The sequence below is a fragment of the Hylaeus anthracinus genome, unplaced genomic scaffold (assembly GCF_026225885.1).
Source record: "Hylaeus anthracinus isolate JK02 unplaced genomic scaffold, UHH_iyHylAnth1.0_haploid 11994, whole genome shotgun sequence".
Lineage (NCBI taxonomy): Eukaryota > Metazoa > Arthropoda > Insecta > Hymenoptera > Colletidae > Hylaeus > Hylaeus anthracinus.
Genome location: NW_026534341.1, coordinates 5,354,917 through 5,377,016, shown reverse-complemented (window position 1 = coordinate 5,377,016; position 22,100 = coordinate 5,354,917). Strand labels below are relative to the sequence as shown.

At 32.5% G+C, this 22,100-nt stretch overlaps 3 protein-coding genes across 11 annotated transcripts in view; 2 read left to right on the top strand and 1 right to left on the bottom strand.

Annotated features, from left to right (window-relative positions):
* The first annotated feature begins 798 nt into the window (after positions 1-798).
* LOC128888355 (liprin-beta-1) lies at positions 799-11,216 on the top strand. Of its 6 annotated transcripts, XM_054145127.1 has the most exons (13): positions 799-942; positions 1,481-1,619; positions 2,410-2,567; positions 5,334-5,458; positions 5,534-5,768; positions 6,228-6,389; positions 6,542-6,673; positions 6,751-6,925; positions 7,745-8,037; positions 8,146-8,322; positions 8,625-8,996; positions 9,265-9,446; positions 9,588-11,216. In XM_054145127.1, exons 2-12 carry the CDS (start codon positions 1,490-1,492, stop codon positions 9,421-9,423), a joined length of 2,118 nt encoding a protein of 705 aa, XP_054001102.1. In that variant the 5' UTR covers positions 799-942; positions 1,481-1,489; the 3' UTR covers positions 9,424-9,446; positions 9,588-11,216. The 6 variants fall into 6 exon arrangements, with proteins under 6 accessions (XP_054001102.1, XP_054001101.1, XP_054001098.1 ...); XM_054145123.1 differs by lacking the exons at positions 799-942; positions 1,481-1,619 and adding an exon at positions 4,897-5,021 and having other exon boundaries at positions 2,425-2,567; XM_054145122.1 differs by lacking the exons at positions 799-942; positions 1,481-1,619; positions 2,410-2,567 and adding exons at positions 4,332-4,475; positions 4,897-5,021 and having other exon boundaries at positions 9,645-11,216.
* Positions 11,217-14,175: 2,959 nt separating this feature from the next.
* On the top strand, positions 14,176-19,331 carry LOC128888361 (fructose-1,6-bisphosphatase 1). Its single transcript, XM_054145140.1, has 4 exons — positions 14,176-14,808; positions 15,723-16,187; positions 18,741-18,930; positions 19,032-19,331. The coding sequence occupies exons 1-4, from the start codon at positions 14,633-14,635 to the stop codon at positions 19,221-19,223; spliced, it is 1,023 nt and encodes a 340-aa protein (XP_054001115.1). The 5' UTR covers positions 14,176-14,632; the 3' UTR covers positions 19,224-19,331.
* Positions 19,332-19,445: 114 nt separating this feature from the next.
* The window catches only part of LOC128888367 (pro-resilin-like), a 35,170-nt gene continuing 32,515 nt past the window's right edge, over positions 19,446-22,100 (bottom strand). Inside the window, exons 1-4 of one of the 4 annotated variants that reach the window (XM_054145152.1) lie at positions 21,876-22,078; positions 21,089-21,252; positions 20,573-20,707; positions 19,446-19,716 (exon numbers count right to left, since the gene is read on the bottom strand). In XM_054145152.1, coding sequence (XP_054001127.1) covers positions 19,450-19,716; positions 20,573-20,707; positions 21,089-21,100 — 414 coding nt within the window. In that variant the 5' untranslated portion in view covers positions 21,101-21,252; positions 21,876-22,078 and the 3' untranslated portion in view covers positions 19,446-19,449. Of the gene's footprint in view, positions 19,717-20,572; positions 20,708-21,088; positions 22,079-22,100 lie in introns of those variants that run through there. The other 3 variants (XM_054145153.1, XM_054145151.1, XM_054145154.1) reach the window with 3 other exon arrangements.

The window sequence follows — 22,100 nt, the reverse complement described above, 5'->3', positions numbered from 1 at the left end:
TTGAATGTGATGTGAACTCATGGACATAGGAATATAGGGAGCGACAGTGAAAGCCACAGAATAAATCTGTGGTTCCCTCGTTTCCTTCTTTGGAAAATGTTCAACAGAAGAAACGAGACAAACTACAAATAAAGTACAAAAGTGTTAGTGTTTTTTTTTATTCATATTTCTACTTCTTTCTTATGAGTTTTTCTGGAAGTGTATTCATTTTATTGTATATATATATATATATATAGGCGTGTGTATATATGTTATAAATCAGTAATTTTTTTATTATAGCTACTTCCTGGAAATGCTTGCATTTTTTTCCTGTGATCGAACTACTGTGACTTAGTTTCAAGTCGATTAAAATATGAAATTAGTTTTATTTAAATGTATTCAGTTAATATTGGTAAGGTATATGCTTCCAATTTATGATTGTATATGTATGTTTCATATATTTGTATCTTATGTTCATTTTTATGTGCAATATTTCTGTTCGAATACTGGTAAGGTTTTCTCCAGTCTCCTTACCCTTAGCAATAAATGTTGGTATTCATGTAATAAATCGGCTGCAGACGTAAAAACTAAATAAATAATGAATTGTTTTCCACTTTTTATTGTACATCTATGCTATTTTCCTTCATAAAAACTTTTCTCTTTCCCTATAACTTCCTTACATTTTGTTCCTTACTGGGATCCAATGGTACCCTAAATACTAAGTAAGTGTATACAGCAGTGAGGACTTCAACGTTCGCTCCAGTGCGCATGATCAGGAAAATCCCACGAATGTCCATCGCTGCATGCGCATGCCTGCACATAAAAAAATGGAATATTATCATGGCGGTAGACCAAGATTATTGGGCGTTGTTCTTAACACCTGTTGCTGTTGCTTAACTTAAAATTCAAAGGAGACCAACAGCATTTATTAATAAAATTCAGTTTCAATCATGGTGCAACAAAGTGAGTCGTTTCATAAGATTATTTACATAAATGTGAATTTACCTTTTATTGTTTATTGAACAAAATTATGTACGTTTATATTTTTAACACATAAAGTATGAACATGTAATTAACAAAAGAAAATGATTAGTATTTTTCATTTTATTGTATGAAATATATAGATGATTGGATTAAATTCGCCATGTTGACGTGTTGATATGTTTGACATTTCGCTTCGTCTGTCTCTGTTCTGTTTTTACTTTTATTCTTTTCGCTATTATAAATTTAAAAATAAAACTATGAATTTAGATTATTTATCCAAATTATCTTCATGACATTACTATATTCTAATATATAAAAATAATTTTATGTAGTAACGACTTGTTAGGTTATACATACATAATCTGTATACATTTTCTTATCGATGTAATTTTAAAAAATTTGTATAATTATAGTGTATATTTGATAATATTTATGATTTATACAACTCAAGCACAATCAATCTACATATTTTTTATATTTCAAGTAATTGTTGGTGGATAATGTTTCTTTTGTTTAGACACAAGCAATGGGTAAAAGTGATGAAAACAATGAAATTATAATACATGCAGGCGAATCAACCTTTCTTAGAAAAACAACAAGCGAGGCCAGTAAAATGCTAGAAGCTGCTTTGTTACAAATGGACGACATTATTTCTGGTAAGGTATGATTTTTACTTTGTACTAATTATAATTAAAATATATAGTCACAAATATTATGGCAATATTCTAGTCTACATGCTCGTTTTTTATGTGACTTATGTAAACTAAGAAAAATTAATAGAGCCAATTGCATTGGAATACTTTTCAAAACATCATATTGAGTATTACTTTGCAGAAATAAAAAAAAGCAAAATTGATTAAAAAGAAGACAAACACAGGAAAAGTGGTTTGATAAATAGAAATTAGATGGAATTAAAGAATCATAGAATAACTAAAAATGAAAAAAAAATGTCTTCTAATTTGTAATTTAGTAAAGAAAATAATATAGTTTATTCAATTTATTTATCTATATATTCTTTTAGATTTATTTGAGGTATTTTAAAAAAAATTTTATGAATATTGAATATTGAATTATCAATATAGAATGTTTACCACTTGTACACCAACATTTTTATAGTTACATGAATTTTAGAAATATTGATAAAATCCTTTAGGGAAAAAAACTGTAAATTGTATATGTATGGCAAAGATACTTATGCGTGAAACATTTTATCACCAAATAATTAACTTATCAAGTTGCGTATAAATGAAGTACTGGCCCAGCAACATATATAACAAGAATGTATTATCGAAACAGTCTTAATGTCTTGATCTTAACATTTTTTAATTACAAACTTGTTATTTTTTGGAAATTCTATTCAATTTAAAAAAACATTTGAATTTTATAATACACAATGTTAAGGTTTACTAAAAATATACATAGTAAATAATAAATATATATTTTTAGGTGCTTGTACAGACAGCAATAATGACGGAAATACAGAATGGAAAGATACCGTTAAAGAAGCTGCAAGAAATCTCGTGTCTGCAATTAAAAGTGCACCATGTCCTCCTTCTACTCCTGATGCAGCTACTACTGAAATTTTATTGCAGTGGATGCAACCAGTAAGTTAATCGATATGTTTGTGCTTTTTATTACTACCATGCATTAATATTACAAAACATTGTAATAATGTGAATCGACAATTAACCCTTAACTACAATCATGCAGTCTGGACACTGTTCAGCATGATTAATTTGTACAATTTTACAGACAAAACTAAGCCTGTGACAAAAATTATTTCCTATCTTCTCAAAGTTCAGAAAATTATGTCTACTATTTTCCTATCTCGAATTATCTTTCGAAAGTATTAAAAAGTATACTTTTGATTATATTCGTCCTTTAATAATTTTATATCAACAAATTATATGTATAAATTCATTGAACACAGATGAACATTATTTAAAACCGAGAGTGATCGGACAGAGTTCTTTGTAAGATGTACAAGTTGTCTATGTACTTGGAAAAATGCACAATTTGCATTATGTAGCAGTCGACAGTGTATATCTCGTATATCAAACTATTATATTCTTATATTAAACTATTCTGTTCATTTTACAATATTTTTTTTCTGAATGGTCCTTGGAACAGCTCGTATGTGTTTACGTGTCATAACTTGTACATACTACTGTAGTTAAGGGTTAAATACTGTAATGTCTTATTTCTTCTATTACAATGTACTTTGCAAAGACACAGCTTAACTTAGTATGACAACTTCTTTCCTAGCTTTACATGATCTGGTATAAAACAATTTGAAATATAGGAGTTACTGACGAAGTCAAATAAATTTCTTTTTTAAATTGAAAACATATTATTTTTCATGTATTATTTTCATTATATTAGTTTGTACTATTTCATATATCCATTATATATTTTAATTTAGAACAGGTAATGATAAAAATAAACCTCTATTATTTAGTTAAAAAAATCATAAGAAAATCATGTTTCTCATCCTGGTTCCATATTAAGTTAAAAGTAGTATACATATAACTGAAATAGGTCACCGATCTTTAGGAATGCATTCTAATGGTCTTAAACCTCTGATGTATAATGTGTCTCATCGAGAACTCAAACAAACTCAACTGAATCAAGTTTACTGAAGCAATATTACGGGAATTGTATGATGTTCGGTTATTAATTAATTCCTAGTGGAAGTGGACCCAAAGAAGGTGCCACGTGATCGTAGGTCGTACAATCAAACAAGAACGTATTGTATGATGATTGTGTTAAATAACATAGATTAATAATAATATAAACTGAAATATAAAAAAGAGAAAAATCGTAGCAATATATGAATTCTAGTGGGAAGTCGACTGTCAGAACGGGAGAGAGATTTCCACTTATTTTTAGATATAGGATATGATGTATAAATAAGGATTACTTAAAAATTAAGTTTATCCTTTGAAATATAACAGTCAATTCGTACATACGATTGTAAAGCGTTTGAAAAAGTAGTTCTATCTGAATATTGAGCAATACAATTTTTCAAAGTTGAGAGGATGATGATAATTTGTTTAAAAATCTTTTGTCACAATGCAGAGTTACATCAGAAACTACAATATTTCATGTTCAATTTTTTAAGTATCCCATATGGTTTCAGAGATATTAAAAAACGTTTAAAAAATGAGTTTCTTTAAAGGGTTGTTTCCATACTTAGAAGCCTTTTTAGTACTATGAAAGGTAATAATATGATTAGGTTTACATGCACTTTAATTTTACAAAATTTCAGATTTAAAAAAATGTATTAATTGCTAAATTTCTCTTGTGTCAAATGTTCAGGTGTTCACATTTAAACTGACCACCTTGTATATTGTACCATGTGACTATTCTCATCTTGAGAAACTTGAAGACGGTAATTTTAGTTTCATGCAGAACCACGTTACGAGTGCATCGGTAAAATTCCTTGAGATTAATTCGTAAAAGATAGACTTGTATTGAAATGATTCCAAGGGAAGTAAATAAATTTGGAGGAAGTACGTGAATAAAGAAATCTCATTAACAATTTTGAAGATATAAGGTTGAACATGGAATTAGATGAGAAAGAACATGCATGAGGTTCTATTAATATTTGTCTGTATTGAGAGAAGTCATCGAACCAGAATTGCATAATTTTCATTTGAATAATCATTTTACAAATTTATTTATAATTTTTGTTCAGTTACTTCAAAAGGAATTTTTTTAGAGAAATAGAATTTCATCTATAGTAAATAGTTTCATTAATAAATTTGTTTATACAATTTTTTATTAGCCACATGTAACAAGAATGGATGACTTGCGTGTTAAACAATTGCTGATATAAATAAATATTTTATTTGTTTATTAATATTTTAATGAAAATTAGATAGTATATCTAATAAGTATATTTCCAAAGATTAGTTGACAAAATTCATTTAGCTTCAGACTCATTGGAAGCTATGCCAAGAATAAAACAATGGGATGATACATGGAATGGGATGGTACATTCAGAAGACTATTATTCTTCAGGAACATCGAATTCTGAACAAGAAGAGGATGAATTTGTAAATACTGATTTTATTGATCAAAAACATATTAATCTGGTAGCTGTTTTTGCCAGATACACACAAGAGAGTCTTTAAAAATGAAAATGTAAATTTAAAAAAATGAGAAGGTTTTAAAAAACTAGTGATGCCAGGTTATATTCATTGATTGTAATATGGTGTTGTATAAACTAAAATTTGTTTCAATGTAATTGCTATAATAGAAATTGTTAAGTTTTACTTTAATTTTAATGATGTTAATAGCTGTTAAATTTATTAATACCATTAACAAATTATAAGGATGCATTTAGGGGAATCATATTACTTTCTTAGAGTTGCCCTTTGGGTTATGGTAAATTGCCTGCTTTCCGAGGAAGTGAGCCTAATCTTTGTGCAACTATAAATTTGACTCACATTGGGAATCACCTACACTGCTGTTCTGCTGTTCATAATATGAGGTCTCTTTTATGTTTCTTTCCTGTTTTGTTATTTTCGTATTTAAATTCACCTAATTTTGTAACGTGATTGAACAGAGTTTGTTCTGAAGAACACAGTTATCAAGGAAATGCTAAAGAATACAGAGGAAAACGAGGCAATCAATCTTATGAGTCAGGAAAAGAACGACAGTTCAGGAATAGGATAAATTATGAACAAAAAGCTAGGTCGCACACAGATCTCTTTTTAAGAAGAAGAGAATCTCCTTATTGTTGCTCCCTACAGCACTTTCATGATACTCAAAATTGGAATGAGTATCAAACACCTAGCGAGGTACACCATTGTTTGCAATAAAACATATTGAAAAGTATGGAAAGTAATGAAAATAATACATGAAATTATATGGATAAAAGTATACTATCAAAAACATTTATCATAAAATTTGAATGTTATATCACACTTTGGAAAAACTGTGAAACAGTTTAGTACTACTACATAAACTAGATTGATTAAAAATGCATTTCAATATTATTCTCTCTTTCAGTGTAATTCTATGTAATATAAAATTGCAAGAGTTTCTTAGAGAACTTTCTAGCTTTGTACTTTTAAGAAATTGTTATTTTATAAAATATTATTAAGGAGTATATATATATGTGTGTTCTTAAAAATTATAAATAATAATTTTTATTATTGTAGCATTACGATCACGACATTTCAATGTGATTATGTAATTTATATTCTAAATTTCTAAAATATTATATGATTTTTGTGATATTCATTTTCATATTGTAGGAACGTTTACGAAAATCAGAAAATGAACGCGGGGCATTACGTATGGAAGTGTCAGTTTTATCTGAGCAAGTGGATGCACAGTCTACTAAAATTCAAGAATTGGAAAGTTTGCTCAGAGAAAAGAAAGATTCTCTTAGAAGAATGGAAGAGGCACTGCAAAAAGTAATTTTATTTCTTTGTTTCCATTAATATCAAATTTTCATCAATTTCCTTACCGTGTCTGTATTCGTTTTCATCAATTTTTTTAGTCTTAATATTCCTATTCCAATCTTATTTTTATTTTAATTTGATATGAACAATTTCTATCTTTAAAGGAAGTACTTTCAAGAAGTGCTTTGGAAACACAAAAGTTAGAGCTTTTAAGCTCTTTATCAGAAATGAAGCTTAGACTAACAAATTTAGAACACGAAAATCTTGCACTTCGTAGTGCAAACCTTATGTCAAATGTAAGTTAATTTATCTTAATTAAATTGAATTATATATTTCAATTTATCTTTTGCACAATTTTGTACAATTATTACAGGAAGAGCGATTTGAAAGGCATACCAGCCAATATAGCAGTCTTCCTAGGCCGCCGAATTCTTCAAAGAAAGGCGTAGCATTCGGTAAGGTTTCAAGTTTAGCTTCAGGGACACACACGACGGTACCACTGGCCATTAGGGGAGTCTCCGCGAGATGCCTGTCTGCGCCTACTCTAGGTTGCGATTGATTTCTCGTCTAAGCATGCATCTTCACATGCTTTTTCAGAAAGAAACAACTGCTACTTATTTTTGTTTGCATGACAGGCAGTCGTGGCTAATAGTATCAAACTTAATTATTTATTACCAATTAACTAATCATTTCGCTGCAGCACCGACATTACTATGTTTCGCCAAGTGAACTGTTAGGGGTATTATGTTTGATACTAACTGAGGCTTTCGAGTGTAAGTCGTTTCTTTTGATTAAAATGCTCCAATGTAACCTGATACAAAACTCTGACACTTTAGCATTGAAGTGTACAAATTGTACTTAGCATGAACAACCGGCAAGAACGAAATTAAAATCATTATTTTTTTACACCTACAGCGTTCAATGCATTTCAAGTCCTGAAAGATAGAATGGAAGCTTGACACTTACTATGATAGACATCAAAGTGTTAGTCCAGTAAAAACTCAAACCTAACAATTATTTTTCACTTAGAAACATTCATGAACTTTATTTAATATTAACAATATTTATATACACTAGTTGTGTTTGTTTTATAATTAACTCCTAAGTGTTTATTAATAATCTGGATTAAATCTTGGTCTGAATTTAAGACAATAATGACAAGTAAATAATTCTACTATCAAAGTGTCTTGTTACTGAACATTATCTTCTTCCAACATACTTCCAGGTTTTGTTTAACGTTTGAGTTTTCAGTAACCTCAGAATATTTTCTTAGATTGTCCTTAATAGTATTTGATACACATTCGAATCCGATAAGAATTAAATGCTGTCAAATGAAAATTAATTACCTCTTTGTCTTTCTACTTTAGCTGAAGAAGAAAAAACGATTATTATAGGAGACCCAAATTCTCGATTAGAAACTCAGAAACCTTTGGCGGAGCTCTCGATGGAAGAAATTGAAGATTGGCTCGCGAATCTAGGATTAGAATGTTATGCGGGTGAATTAAGACGATGGGGTGCAACTGGAGCAAAATTACTTGAATGCTCACAACAGCAGCTAGAAAGAGAGCTGGAAATAAAAAATATTCTTCACAGAAAGAAATTGTTGTACGCAATAGAGTCAGAAAAATATGGCGGCAGTGAGTTTTTTGGATCGGATAAGGTAATTTTCATAACTTTATTATTGTTAATTAATTTTCGTACTGCAATTAAATTTAAAGCCGTAAACTATTATAAAATATATAAAGTCTAAAAATTCTTAAACTCATAGATGGATAATGCAGCCGTTCTACGATGGCTCGATGATATTGGTTTACCACAACATAAAGAAGCTTTTCAAATCGGTAAAGTCGATGGTAGAATGTTACATAGACTTACTACCGAAGATCTTTTAAATCTTGGAGTTACTGCACAATTACATGCTGCAAGTCTTAGACGAGGAATTCAGGTATTTGAGATATAATTTTTTAGCAATATAAATAATACTAAAAATAATTAAATTTAATCTACGTATTGTACTCTAGTTACTTACGAAACAAAATTAAACAATATACATTTGTAACTCAAATAGTGTTATAAAATGAAAGTTAGGTAAAATATGTATTTTCTTCTTTTTTCCATTTCATGTTACTGTAGGAAATCGTAGGATTGTTGTTTTCTCATTAATAAATAATATATAAATGTACCGTTGAAAAAATGACATACTTGGTTGATCATTTCTATTTTTATTAAACATATCTAAGTTTTTAGGTTCTTCGTGAATTAAATTTTGAGTTTGATAACCTTGAAAGAAGATCTGCAAACGGTAACGGAGCTGATGGTAGTAATGTTCGTCTCTGGACAAACCATCGAGTAATGGAATGGCTCAGAGTAGTTGATTTGGCAGAATACGCACCCAATATGAGAGGATCCGGATTACATGGAGGTTTAATGATGTACGAAGGCAGATTTACTTCAGAATTATTGGCTACGTTGCTTAGTATTTCCCCTGGAAAAACTCTTCTTCGTAGACATTTAACAACACATTTCAATCAAATTCTCGGTAGAGAAGTTGTACAGAGAAAAAGGGAAATTGAAAGCACTCTTGGATTCATTCCACTTACGCTTACCGCTCGCTTGAAGGTAATTTTAGTAATTTTTGCTTTATATTAAAGTAATTGTCATTCGGAGATTCCCCTGCATTATGCTTTGGCGTATATTTATTGTAGTTTCTTTTTCATAAATAATTATACTACGTTCATACTACATCTCTACATATTCTTTGAACTTACCGTGAATAGTTAATAGTATAAGTTTTAGTAATTCAAGAAATATTGTTTTGTGTCTAAACAAATTCTCATTAAATTTAAATATTCCAATTTAAATATATCTTATTAATACATTGTTGCAGGTACCAAAGAAATCTCAGTTTACATTAAAGCGTAAGAAGAGCAAAAATGAAGCGGATTATGGTAATTTGGTCTGTCCTCTGGAATCGTCACCGCCAGGTACTCCATCGACTCCTACTTCGACTCCAGGCAGTCCAAATTTGAATTCACCGACGTTCTAACTACATCGCACATTCATAATCTCGTAAGTTTAATTCAACTAATTCCAAGTCAATTCTTTTATATACTTATGCTTTCTTCATTAATAAATACATTATAATAAATACTTGGCGCCACTTTATTTTCTGCTTTCTCTAAATTTATTTTAATATTTTATCTGTTTTAGTTAGGAAACTGCAACCTACGTCGATTAAAATTGTAAACAAAAGTCTCGATTTACTAGTTTTCCGGATGACCAGTCGACCTCTTCAGTGTCACCAACAATCTTTGGATAGACCAAACAAAATTGTAACATTAGAGTAATTTGCCAATAATGTTATTGTTATAACATTCTAATGCTTAGCCCTCAGTTAATTTTACAGTAAATTTGTCGATTGTATTCGAGATTCTAAAATATTAAGCAAAATAAGTGAACGCATATAATGGATGACAATAGGAATTGTTTTTATTATCGTAACGAATGTAAGGAACTTTTTAATTTTAGAACGATCGTTTAAGATGTACAATAATCTTACCCAGGGACAACAATATTTTATCGTTCACCTAGTTTTACGCTAGGAAACTCAGCGTTCGGTCGCCATATTTCAAACCCATTTCCAATATTAGTTGTAATAAGCAACAGAAACATCAACACTAATCTGTACTGTACTGTAATTTTAATTGCAGGTAGTTGCTGTTACAGTTGTCATTTATAATTGTAATTGGGTTTAGTCGTGATTAGCGATTACAAATTATAATCTGTAATTGCCATTACCGATTATACATTTGTAATTGTAATCGTTAATCAAACTAATATTCTGCCTAACGACCTTTTCATAGATTTGTTATAAACTTATAAAGTTGATAAATAATGAATCTCCAATAAATATGTGTAAATTTTCTACATTTATACAACATTTAGAAATTAATTTACACTATTTCTATTTGTAGTACATTAAATTTAGTATTTGTTCGTAGAAAAATCATTTACTTATAATGAAATTTCTGTTTATAACAAGTGTATGGAAAAGGTTTTGAAATTTGTAAATTCATAAATTTTATATTTATAATAAAAGTGAATGTAACTTATCGGGCAATCGTCGCGAACGGTTAACGTTTATCTGTTTCAATTGTAACTGTTGCTTTGATTAAGTTTTGCTCAACACTTCCAGGACATCAAAATAGAAAAGATTACTGAAGAAGCACGTTTATTCTCTTCGAGGGAATAAAAGTAGATTCAAAATTAAATTTTGTAAGCATGTACGACATTGTTGACTATATATTGTCAGGTCAAAATTAATGAATTAATTTGTGTCTATATTCGGCATTTACCTATTGAAATCAGAGGAAACAACAGTCTTTTTGATACACCTCAAACATTTGGTTACAAACATTATGTAAAATTATTTAGAATATTAATTCATACTTTTGAGTGTGTTTAGTATTACCAGAGCAATAAATGATAAATACGAAAAATAAGTGTCTTGGAATGGTGCACACAAAAAATCGAGAAGATACTATCTTCGGCTATCGATTGTGAAAGAAGGAACGAACGAACGGGTCTTAAGAATAAACGTGAAGTTTTAAACGTTTGTTGCGGTATATATGATATATGTGTAAAGGCAAAATACAGAACAATCAAAAATTAAATGTGAATTTATCGTAATCAATTGAGACTATCGTGCATTGCCAAATAATTTGACGACCTAAGATAGCGGCCGTTGTAAAAATTGACTAGCTTCATGATAAGATTTGCAATTTTATAAGAATCTTTGTAAAAGAATTTAAATATACTGGTGATACATTCAAAATATAACCGAAGTTTTTCTAAGTAAATACATGTTTATATTTCCTACATTTTCTACATGTATAGCATAATTTCTTTATAAACATTTACTAAATGTATCTCTCTTGAAAGTGTTTTTAGAGTAGTTGTCCCAGACTGCCCACATTTATTCGATTGTTCATTGGCTTCCTACAAATAATTTAGGCACTTTATGTATTTATTATTTTAAATACAATTAAATAATATGCATAGAAAATAATAAAATGGTTAGCGCATTTCTGATTATGCCAAATTTATCATAGTACATGCAGGCATAATAGTTTAATTAACATATAAGTATAAACTTGCGATTCATGAACACGAAATTGGTATCGCCATCTAGCGGTCAAAAAGCCGAACTAATTTAAAAAATATATGTATATATAACCCATTAATATCTCATTTTCCCTATGATTGACTTGATAAAAACTTAAATAATGAGCGTAGAAAATAATAAAACAGTTAGCGCATTTGTGATTACATCAAATAAGTAATTTTTAAAAATAAATAAATTAATATTCGTTTTAGTCCTTAGTGGCGCTATCGGTGGGAAAACGCCCAAGTTTCTCCCGAAATAGTTCCATCTTCTCACCGCTAGATAGCGCCACTGCGTAAAGAAAATATTAAAACTTAGAAAAACCTAATCCTACTTTAATTTTAATACGTTTTAAAGCTCTGTTATGCTAGTAGTATAGTTAAATTGTTATTATTTCATTTAATAAAACAATTTATTTAAATATACTGTAATGTCGATAATTAGACCTTGGTAGCGCCATCTAGCGGTGAGAAGAGGGAACTATTTCGGGAGAAACTTGGGCGTTTTCCCACCGATAGCGCCACTAAGGACTAAAACGAATATTAATTTATTTATTTTTAAAAATTACTTATTTGATGTAATCACAAATGCGCTAACTGTTTTATTATTTTCTACGCTCATTATTTAAGTTTTTATCAAGTCAATCATAGGGAAAATGAGATATTAATAGGTTATATATACATATATTTTTTAAATTAGTTCGGCTTTTTGACCGCTAGATGGCGATACCAATTTCGTGTTCATGAATCGCAAGTTTATACTTATATGTTAATTAAACTATTATGCCTGCATGTACTATGATAAATTTGGCATAATAACTCATACGCTAACCATTTCATTATTTTTAATACTTATTATTTAAAATAATAAATACATAAAGTGCCTAAATTGTTTGTAGAAAGTCAATGAACAATCGAATAAATGTGTTAATAACTTCCTGTTGAAGTTTTTGTTGGTGTTGCATTTATGATATTGACAGAATTATTTGGTAAAGACACATGTAAAATGGAAATATCTTCTAAAGGAATACAATTATCACTATTGTCTTCTTCTATTTCTATATGTACATTCAGTATGTGATCTCTTTAAATCCCATTAAGTAATAAAGTATTGAATATATAACAAAGTCTAGAATTTTTATTCATTCGTATTATCCCGAAATAATTAAATACATTTGAAAACAGGGTTCTTTTACCCTAGTTTTACTAGTACCTGTGTGGGAAATTAATGAGAGAATCATTCTGCAGACATGTAGATCGAGGTGGGCCAAGTCAATCGGAATCTTACTCAATCTTTCTTAATTCGTCTCTGCTGTGTTTACGAACTTAAAAACTCTTAACTTTGTTTTTCACGATTCATCTATATATAAACATGATCATTTCTTTTGGCAATCGAAATTGTCGAAAAACAGAATTAAGAAATGACATCGTTGTTGATTTTGCGATGTACTTGTACATAACATGATGGTTATGTAAGACAATTGCCTGAGTAATCTATACTTTCTCGTGATTATTGTGATGATTAATATATATGACACATCACAATCAACATAGTTTACAGAGAACTGCTGAGAACAATGAATTATTGTATGCAAACGCTTAAATACTAGCAAAATCCAATTATTGTTTCGTTAATTAAAATTTGTATGTTATGTATAATAAGCTCTATTCAATGCATACAGGGTGTCCGAAAAATGTTGTAACACCTTGAAAGGAGTGGTTCGGGAGGTGATTTGAAACAACTTTTTCCTTAGCAAAAATGTCCGAAGCTTCGTTGAGGAGATATTAACAGAAAACACTGTTAACCAATCGCAGCGCGAATATGCCGGTGGAGCGGCTGCTTAGCGCGTAGCCTTCGCTACCGCGGCTGCTCCAACGGTATACGCGCGCTCTGATTGGTCAGTGTTTTCCGTTAATATCTCCTTAACGAAGCCTCGGGCAATATTTTCGCTAAGGAAAAAGTTGTTTCAAATCACCTCCCGAACCACTCCTTTCAAGGTGTTACAACATTTTTGGGACACCCTCGATATCTCTTGTATATTATAGATAGAATGGAGGAAGTCGTCATTTTTGTTGCTTATTGTATTAATTTACATTATTATTTACAAGGGAAAGTCGCGATCCGGACGAGCGCTTTTTGAACGAGACCGGGTTCAAATGATGGGGGCTGATGGGCATAAAAAAAGTGCAAAACATTAGGGGTATCTGGCCAGCCGTTTTTATAAAAAAATGGCTTTAAACATTTACAGGTTACTAGATATACGAAAACATTCAAGTTCTCAACAGAAGCTGTTGTAGCCGTGAGCGTTACGGCGCAGGTTCATGTTCTAAAGTTCGTTAAGTTAAATACAAAATCGGAGTTGAACTAAACAAATTTTAAATGGCAGATTCCATGTAGATATATTAATTTTTACATATTTTTCAATAAATATTAATTTATTATAAAAAAAAAAAACTTTGTTCAAATAACAGCGAACAAATTTCGAAAAGTAAAATTTCTACATAAATTATTTCTACTATAAATAGTTATTTCTAATTATTTCTATAATATTTATATATTATAATATACTATAATAATTAATTCAACTATAAATAAGAATGTACCAACGAAGAAAAAGAACCATTAATCAACATGAAGAAATTTGTTAAAATTAGAAACTCAACGGAAAAAGTTGACAATTAAATATACTACTTCGACTAAAACGGTAAAAAAGAAATAGCACCGCTAGTTACTTTAACACAGTGTTAGTTTTAAACAAAATAAATAACCTATTTCCTCTTACTTAAAAAAAAAAAAAAAAAGAAAAGAAATTTACGAATGCTTGTATCGTCGTTTAGTTGACCGTTTATTTCTTAAAATGATGTTGAATAAGCCGGTGCACTTGTAAACGGCAGCGAGTCTTAAAATAAATTAGTTCGTATTGCACGAGATGTTTTCCCTCTTCTATCGCTTTCACTTCGGCGATAAGCTAACTAAGTGTACATAGAGTATCGCCAAGCCAGTCGACCTTATATAAGACAACGCCTGAACGTATTTGCTTAGTCTCATTGTTAAATCCCCGTTGGCCAGAGGAACATAACTTTTCTTAAACATGACTTCCAAAGAATCTCCTTTTGATTCCGACTGCATGACCCTGACGAGATTCGTGCTCGCGGAGCAACGGAAAATACCAACCGCCACGGGAGATTTAAGTCAACTTTTAAACAACATACAAACCGCTGTAAAGGCGGTTAGTTCGGCAGTTAGAAAAGCCGGCATTGCTAGCATGTAAGTACTTAATCGTGTACTTTATCCCATACGCGGACACATACATACGGATATTCAATGAAGAAACTATACACACGGGGAGCTGATGGTAAGCAGTAGCGGATCTAGATATATCGGGGCCTGGAGCTAATTCCCTTGAGAAGCACTTTCTGTCTCTGAAATACTTTATAAAAGGCAAATGTTACTATTATCCTTTTTAATCCTCTGCACAAGTTAATTCGCACGTGCTTTTTAAATAGAGTAGTGTTCAATACGTGTTTGATTGCGCTTATAGTTCATTGGCGTAGAATCATTTGCGTATTTCTCCGATATTGTGCATAGCAATTATTTTACAGGCAAAACAATATCGTTTTTTTCATGTGAAATTTGATACTTCTTGAAGTAACACCTCAGATTTTAATGAAATTTGAATATGTTGTAGTCTTTAGTAATATTTGAACGTATCTCGAACGACTTAAATAAATTTTGAAAATTATCGGTTTTATAATTGTTTAAGGTTTTCTATCAACTTTGCTTTAATAAATGTTCATTATTGAAATAGCCAAGAGATGAAAAAAAAAATAAGCTTTCACGGGGTTACAATAAAGAGATAAGAGCATCAAATAAAAGTAATTTCAGTTTCTATAAAAAGATGTTTAACCCTTTTTTTTTTTAAATGTATTAAATAAATACCTTGCTTTTATATCACGGACACATTCAAAAATTTGAAAACAAATGAGAATATAGCTTCATTTATCCAGTTGATAGAGGACGTTTGAAAAAGATGGCGCATTAATAATCGCGCGCAATTTGAATTATGGTTACAGATTTTACTTCGACAGAATGAGATTATTTAATGTTACCGTACAAAGTCTATAATTTATTTCTAAAGTACATTTGGTAAGTGGCTAATTGTTTCTTAATATTCGGCACAGGTATGGAATAGCCGGATCTAAGAATATTCAAGGAGAGGAAGTAAAGAAGCTGGATGTTCTAAGCAACGAGTTGTTCATAAATATGTTAACATCCACGTTTAAGAGTTACCTCCTCGTGAGTGAAGAGAATGCGGAAGCTATCGAAGTGGAAGTTGAAAAGCGGGGGAAGTACATAATTTGCTTTGACCCTTTGGACGGATCCTCCAATATAGATTGTTTAGTATCGGTTGGCTCGATTTTTGGTATTTACAAGAAGCCTGATGAATCGAAGGGACCTATGGCGGCAGACGCCCTTCAACCTGGAAAGAATTTGGTTGCTGCCGGATATGCGCTTTATGGTTCCGCGACTATGATAGTACTCTCGATCGGTCATGGAGTTAACGGCTTCATCTACGATCCAGCAATCGGTGAATTTATCTTGACGGAAAGAAACATGAAAATTCCTTCAAGGGGTGAAATATATAGGTATTGAATGAAAGGATGCTTAATTGTAATGACCATCGGGTTGAGACTTAGTTTATGTATACATACATTCATTGTAATGAAGATCAGTTTGAGAAGTTAGAAAGTTAATAATTTAACGTGAAAAAAGGCTGAACTTTGGCTCAGAGGCCCATTTCTTTTTGGTTGAAACTCATCAAATCTTATAGTTTTTGTCCTGAAAAGTCCGAAAATGCAAGTTAAAAGTTTAGGAAACCAATAGTTTAAAAGATACGAGTACATAAAGATGTGTGTGTGTATTCGCTTAAAAGACCTTTTACAAAATTTAAATAGCATCCTTAATTCTTAATCCTTAATTCCTAGACTCCTGAACTTATTTTTTCGTTATTTCAAACACTCGGAAGAAATATGAAAGAAACGAAGGATTGAACAGAGGTGCGAATTGAACGGTCATCCGTGTGAACCAATAAGAGGATGGGTAGAGGCAATATGGCGTCGTACAAACCTCTCAAAGTTTGTACCTAAACTTTTAACTTGCATTTTCGCACTTTTCAAGGCAAACATTACAAGATTTCATCAGTTTTAACCAAAATGAAAGTTTAACCTAAAAAAATGACGAGTGAATATTTTTACTTAAGCTACAGTCAGGGTCGGTTTTAGCAATATTGGCGCCCCGGGCAAGAAATGTTTTTTCCCGATTTTTCTTCATTCGTTTCTATGTTCTTTTCTGTAGGTCTTAATGAATTAATGTTATTTATAGGTTAATGATATCAACAGGTACACGTATTAGATCATATAGTTTTTAATTCAAGTGACAGAAGCGTAGCATGGGGCTTTTAAACAAAAGTGTTTCAGAGTTTTTGTGGTCTGAGAGTTCTGAATAATGGCATACACACCTTGAGTTAAAACTATAGAGTTGATTGTGTAATGATAACGAGAAAACAGGGCACAGTTATTTACAAAGTTATGAAGAACGAACACACGGATTCTACAGAGTATTTACATCGAGTAACAACACTAATACTATGATTAATACATAATACGTTAACTATGATTAATCGAGTAGAATAAAGCAATCGCGTGGACTGAAATTGAATCAAACTTCGTGTGAACGGCGTGAAAATACAGAAAAGCGCAGAACAGAGGAAACACGTGACGATCGTGCCAAGAGTAAACTAATAATGGCGTCTTTCATGGGTGCGCAGGAGTCAGAACAGAATTCCGAATTGACTTGAGCGACAGTCGCGGAAAAAGTAGGAAACTCCGGAACAAGGACAGAGAGGGCGATACAACAATTGCAGGAGAGACGAGGACAGGGCGATTAGACTAGCATGATTTTTTTCAATGATATTGAAGCAAAGAAGCAATATTTTCTAATAATTTTACTTTTAATATATTCGTTACACTTTGATGGACGCGACTCCAAGGCCTGATGTTGGAAAAAGTATATGTAAACAAATTTCTTCTATAAGAAAAAGAAAAACGTACTTTTATTGTTTATAAAGTTTCAAGGCCGAAATTGCAAAATCAGGCCTTGCAGTCGCATCCGCCAAGGTGTAACGAATATATTAAAATCAGAATTATTAGAAAAGATTGCTTCTTTGCTTCAATATCCTGGACAAAAATCATGCTACCGTAATCGCGCTGTCCTCGTCTCTCCTGCAATTGTTGTATCGCCCTCTCTGTCCTTGTCCCGGAGTTTCCTACTTTTTCCGCGACTGTCGCTCAAGTCAATTCGGAATTCTGTTAAAACCCTAGGCTTCGAATAAATCTGAAGTTTGCTGATATGTTTGTCTCGTTTCCTCTTTCGAACATTTTCCAGAGAAAGAAACGAGACAAACACATCGGGAAACTTCCGATTTAATCGAAGCCTAGGGTTTTGCCCATCTCTGCCGTTAACAAAGCGCGTTCAAGATGCGCTGCTGCGAATTATTGTCGTGTATGGCGCGCGATTCGAACGGAGAGTTTCGCCAACAAAAGGAAAAGAAGAATCTTTTAAAACTAAATTTAACCGACTACAACAAACGAACACTAAATACGATTAAATATTTTTTTTTTAAATTCTCTAATGACAAAATATGACCTAATATCTACAAATTCAATATTATACTTGACTCACATTATTAATGTAATTATTACGATCAATTACTAATTATTTCTCTAAATTTATACAAATCAGGAATACACAATTGTTCAATAGTACTCACTATGTTTATCGTATACTCGCTAAATTGTTTAATTATTCAAATTCATCTTTACAACGGTAAATCATTGCATCATTAAATTCCATTATATTATAACCGTTAAATGGTCGCATCACTCAATTGCCTGATGAAATGACTGCAAACTTGCAATAGCAGTTCGACTCGTTTACGTTCTACAGGCATTAATTACGTTCGTCTTTCCTTGGAAAAGTTACAGGTGTGCTGGTGTATGGAAATTATTATTGGTCAAGAGTGTATAATATAAAATTTCAATACTTTCATATAGATTGAACCATCGTGGAAAAAGAACATAGAAAGAAGGAAGAAAATCCAGAAAAAATTCGTAATTTATAATAGGAAGTCATTATTTCAGTATTAACGAAGGGTACGAGAGTATCTGGGATACATCCATAAAAGAGTATATCCGTTCTAAAAAATATCCCACCAGTGGAAAACCGTACAGTGCGAGATATGTGGGCTCCATGGTCGCTGACGTGCACAGGACAATCAAATATGGAGGAATATTTCTCTATCCGGCAACCAAGACTCACCCAACTGGCAAGGTATCTGATTCAACGATCATTCCTACCTTCGTTTCTTTACACATTTAATTTTCCTTTATTTTCTTCTATTAACACAACGAAACGCAAACGTTTATTTGCAGCTTCGACTTTTATACGAATGTATCCCAATGGCTTACATACTTAAGGAAGCCGGCGGTTTAGCATCAAACGGGGAAACTGATATTTTAAACGTGGTACCCGAGACTATTCATCAAAGATCCCCCATATTTTTGGGATCACGAGAGGATGTCGAGGAAGTGTTGCAGTTCATTCAGAAGCACAAGACATCGTGAAGCGTCGAGGAAGCAATTAAGAAGCGGGAGAACACGTTAACAATTTTATTTAATCGAATAATTTGTTGATATTACGAGTATAACGGTGTTTTATGAATTCTAATCGTACGTCATGTTTGTTTATCCGGGCGAGAAATTATTCCTCTTCTTATTTCTGAAATAACTCCACTGCCTAACAAATCTTCGTTTTTATCTTTATTTGGGGGGACTGTTTTCGAATAATCGATTAATATCTGTATCCCTCGTTACTGGTTGATCCACCGCCCGATGATGGAGGTCCCGGAGCTGGATACGTTGCTGTGCCCTCGTATCGTACCATTGGACGATACCCGCCACCGTCGGCAACGTAATCGACGATTTGTGTTCGACCGTCCGGCAACAACACGTGGTACGTTCCACTCGCCTCGTTGTCTTTTCTTGATTCGTGGTGACCAAAGTCTAACCCGGCTCCTGCGTCTTGCACTTCGTACGAGAATTCGTAATTCGCCGGATCCTACGAAAAAGAGGTTACTGGGTAAATAAGGCTGTTTCATTAAAGTCTCTGAATAAAGTACTACAGTTAAGAGAATTCTCATATGTAGTACAATGGTAAGTTGTTACGATTGGATCATCGACCATATAGCACATGGACCACTCGAACCTACTCTTCATACAGTGATCGGAGCGTAACCGTAGACATATGAAAATACAGGGTGTCCCAAAAATTTGTAAACACCTTGAAAGGGGTGGTTCGGGAGGTGATTCGAAATATTGTCCGAGGCTTCGTTGAGTGCAATTAATAAAGTGCAAAACAATGTAATTTAGTGCAATTCTACGCGTTCGGTACGTTATCAAACGTTTTCCGAAGGTTTCAGGTCGCTGCAATACCGTTGGCGTCGGTTTCCTATAAATGAGAATATCGAGCGTTCCAGCCTGTGGAATCGATTGGAACTGTGTTAAACAATGAAATTTAGTGCAATTCTACGTGTTCGGTACGTTATCGAACGTTTTCCAAAGGTTTTAGGTTTCCAAGGTCAAATGTTTTTTTTTTTTTTATGGAACCAAATGGCAGCGATACTCTATCAGATGCAAGAGGTTTCGATCCGATTGATCCATCGGTCTCGGAGTATGAAGCTGTACAAAATTTTTCGGTATTTTGCAAAAAAGAAACGGGTAAAAAATGAGAATCCCAAAATGTCTTGATAATGGGACCACCCCGAAGCCATGCTCTACAAGATGCAACAGGTTTCATCCCGATTGGTCAAGCCATCTCGACGTAATCGAGTAACATACGTTTACAAAAAAGAAAATGTCGTATTAAGTAACCTCCTCCATTTCGAAGTCGGTTAAAAAAATGAAAGATTACTTACACCAGCCCACTCGTCTGGATGGCCACTATTTCCACCTCCTCCTCCAATGGGTGGACGTGATGGTGTTGGCGGAAGGTAGCCAGGACCTTGAGGTTCGCTCAAAATACCTGCCAACATCGTCGCTAATACGAGTGCCTGTATATAACAAAAAGAACGGGTGAAAAATGAGAAATCCTAAAATTTTGTTATAATGGGACCACACCGGAGACTTGCTCTACAAGATGCAACAGGTTTCATTCCGATTGGTCAAGCCATCTCGGCGTGATCGAGTAACATACATAAAAAAAAAAAAATAATTAAAAAAAAATATATATATACATGTCGAATCGAGTAACCTCCTTCTTTTCGAAGTCGATTGAAAACGGTACCGTGTATTCGTTGACTGTTCTAAATACGAATACATGGACCCCTCGTCCCGAACTGTACAATTTTCGACAACTCGACACACTCGAAACGACCAAATATAAAATGGATCAATTTATGCAAATAATGGCGAATACGAATAGCTTTACAAACCTTTCGAATCATTAGCAAGTTGCCACGATCCCGGGAGACTTCACCAAAGAAAATAGCTTAATGTTACGAAGCCAGTGGATTTTATACCAGGCTTCTGGTTGCGGGTGCGACGAAATCGAGATGGAATCACAGTTATTTGGGGGAACTTTAATACGGATCCATACCTATAATTATAGTTAATAATAAAACCGCATCGTCTTTCTGGCTATACAGCAGCAATCATTTATTCGGCGTGCTCGTAACAGTTCCTGAATCGTTGAAATGCTTTCCACTTTGTGTGGGGAATGATTAAAGTTATATTTCATCAGTGAAGAAATTTTGAAATCCCTTAAATAAACATGTTTAGCGATATAGGAACCCATAAATCGAGTCACACACACGCGCGCGCGCGCGCACACACACACACGCACAGAGTAATGCAGCGAAAAAGGGGTTCGGGATTTTTCGCTTTTCGCGCTTATATTAGCATATTTTGGGCTGAATGAGGGCTCATTCGAAAGAGGAAGGTCCAACGAAGGGTGCTCTGGTCATGATTGGACCAGTGTGTTGATATTTAATAATATGAGCGTCCAGAGTCGAACGAAAGTCGAGCAAAACACACCCGCAGAAACGAAAGTATTTTTATGTTACTAAAAACTCGGACAACTACACGGGCAATATTTTCGCTAAAGATAAAGTTGTTTCAAATCACTTCCCGAACCACCCGTTTCAACATTTTTGGGACACCCTGTATATTCTCATATTTCTTCATACATCATAGACTAATATCGCAATAAATAAGAATAACCTCTTCAACAATGAATCGTTAATTTCATATAGAAAATAACGTATGCGTTCTCTGTGTTCCTTTTGTTCATAAAATTTATAACAAAAGCATTTCTCGTACTTTCGTACAATGTACTAATCATTTCTTGACTCTAATTACGCCACCCACGAGGGACGTTCGAAACATAATTCCGTGGTTAAAAGGTTCAAGTGATTTCAAGCAGAAAAAAATCAATTCCAGGTGTTT

Bases quoted from the DNA above. Each gene is read 5' to 3' on its own strand.
- LOC128888361 (XM_054145140.1), top strand. From the start codon at position 14,633: ATGACTTCCAAAGAATCTCCTTTTGATTCCGACTGCATGACCCTGACG. The intron at 14,809-15,722 runs GTAAGTACTTAA...TATTCGGCACAG, and splicing joins AAAGCCGGCATTGCTAGCAT to GTATGGAATAGCCGGATCTA. The intron at 18,931-19,031 runs GTATCTGATTCA...GTTTATTTGCAG, and splicing joins AGACTCACCCAACTGGCAAG to CTTCGACTTTTATACGAATG.
- LOC128888355 (XM_054145127.1), top strand. From the start codon at position 1,490: ATGGGTAAAAGTGATGAAAACAATGAAATTATAATACATGCAGGCGAA. The intron at 1,620-2,409 runs GTAAGGTATGAT...ATATATTTTTAG, and splicing joins AATGGACGACATTATTTCTG to GTGCTTGTACAGACAGCAAT. The intron at 6,390-6,541 runs GTAATTTTATTT...CTATCTTTAAAG, and splicing joins TGGAAGAGGCACTGCAAAAA to GAAGTACTTTCAAGAAGTGC.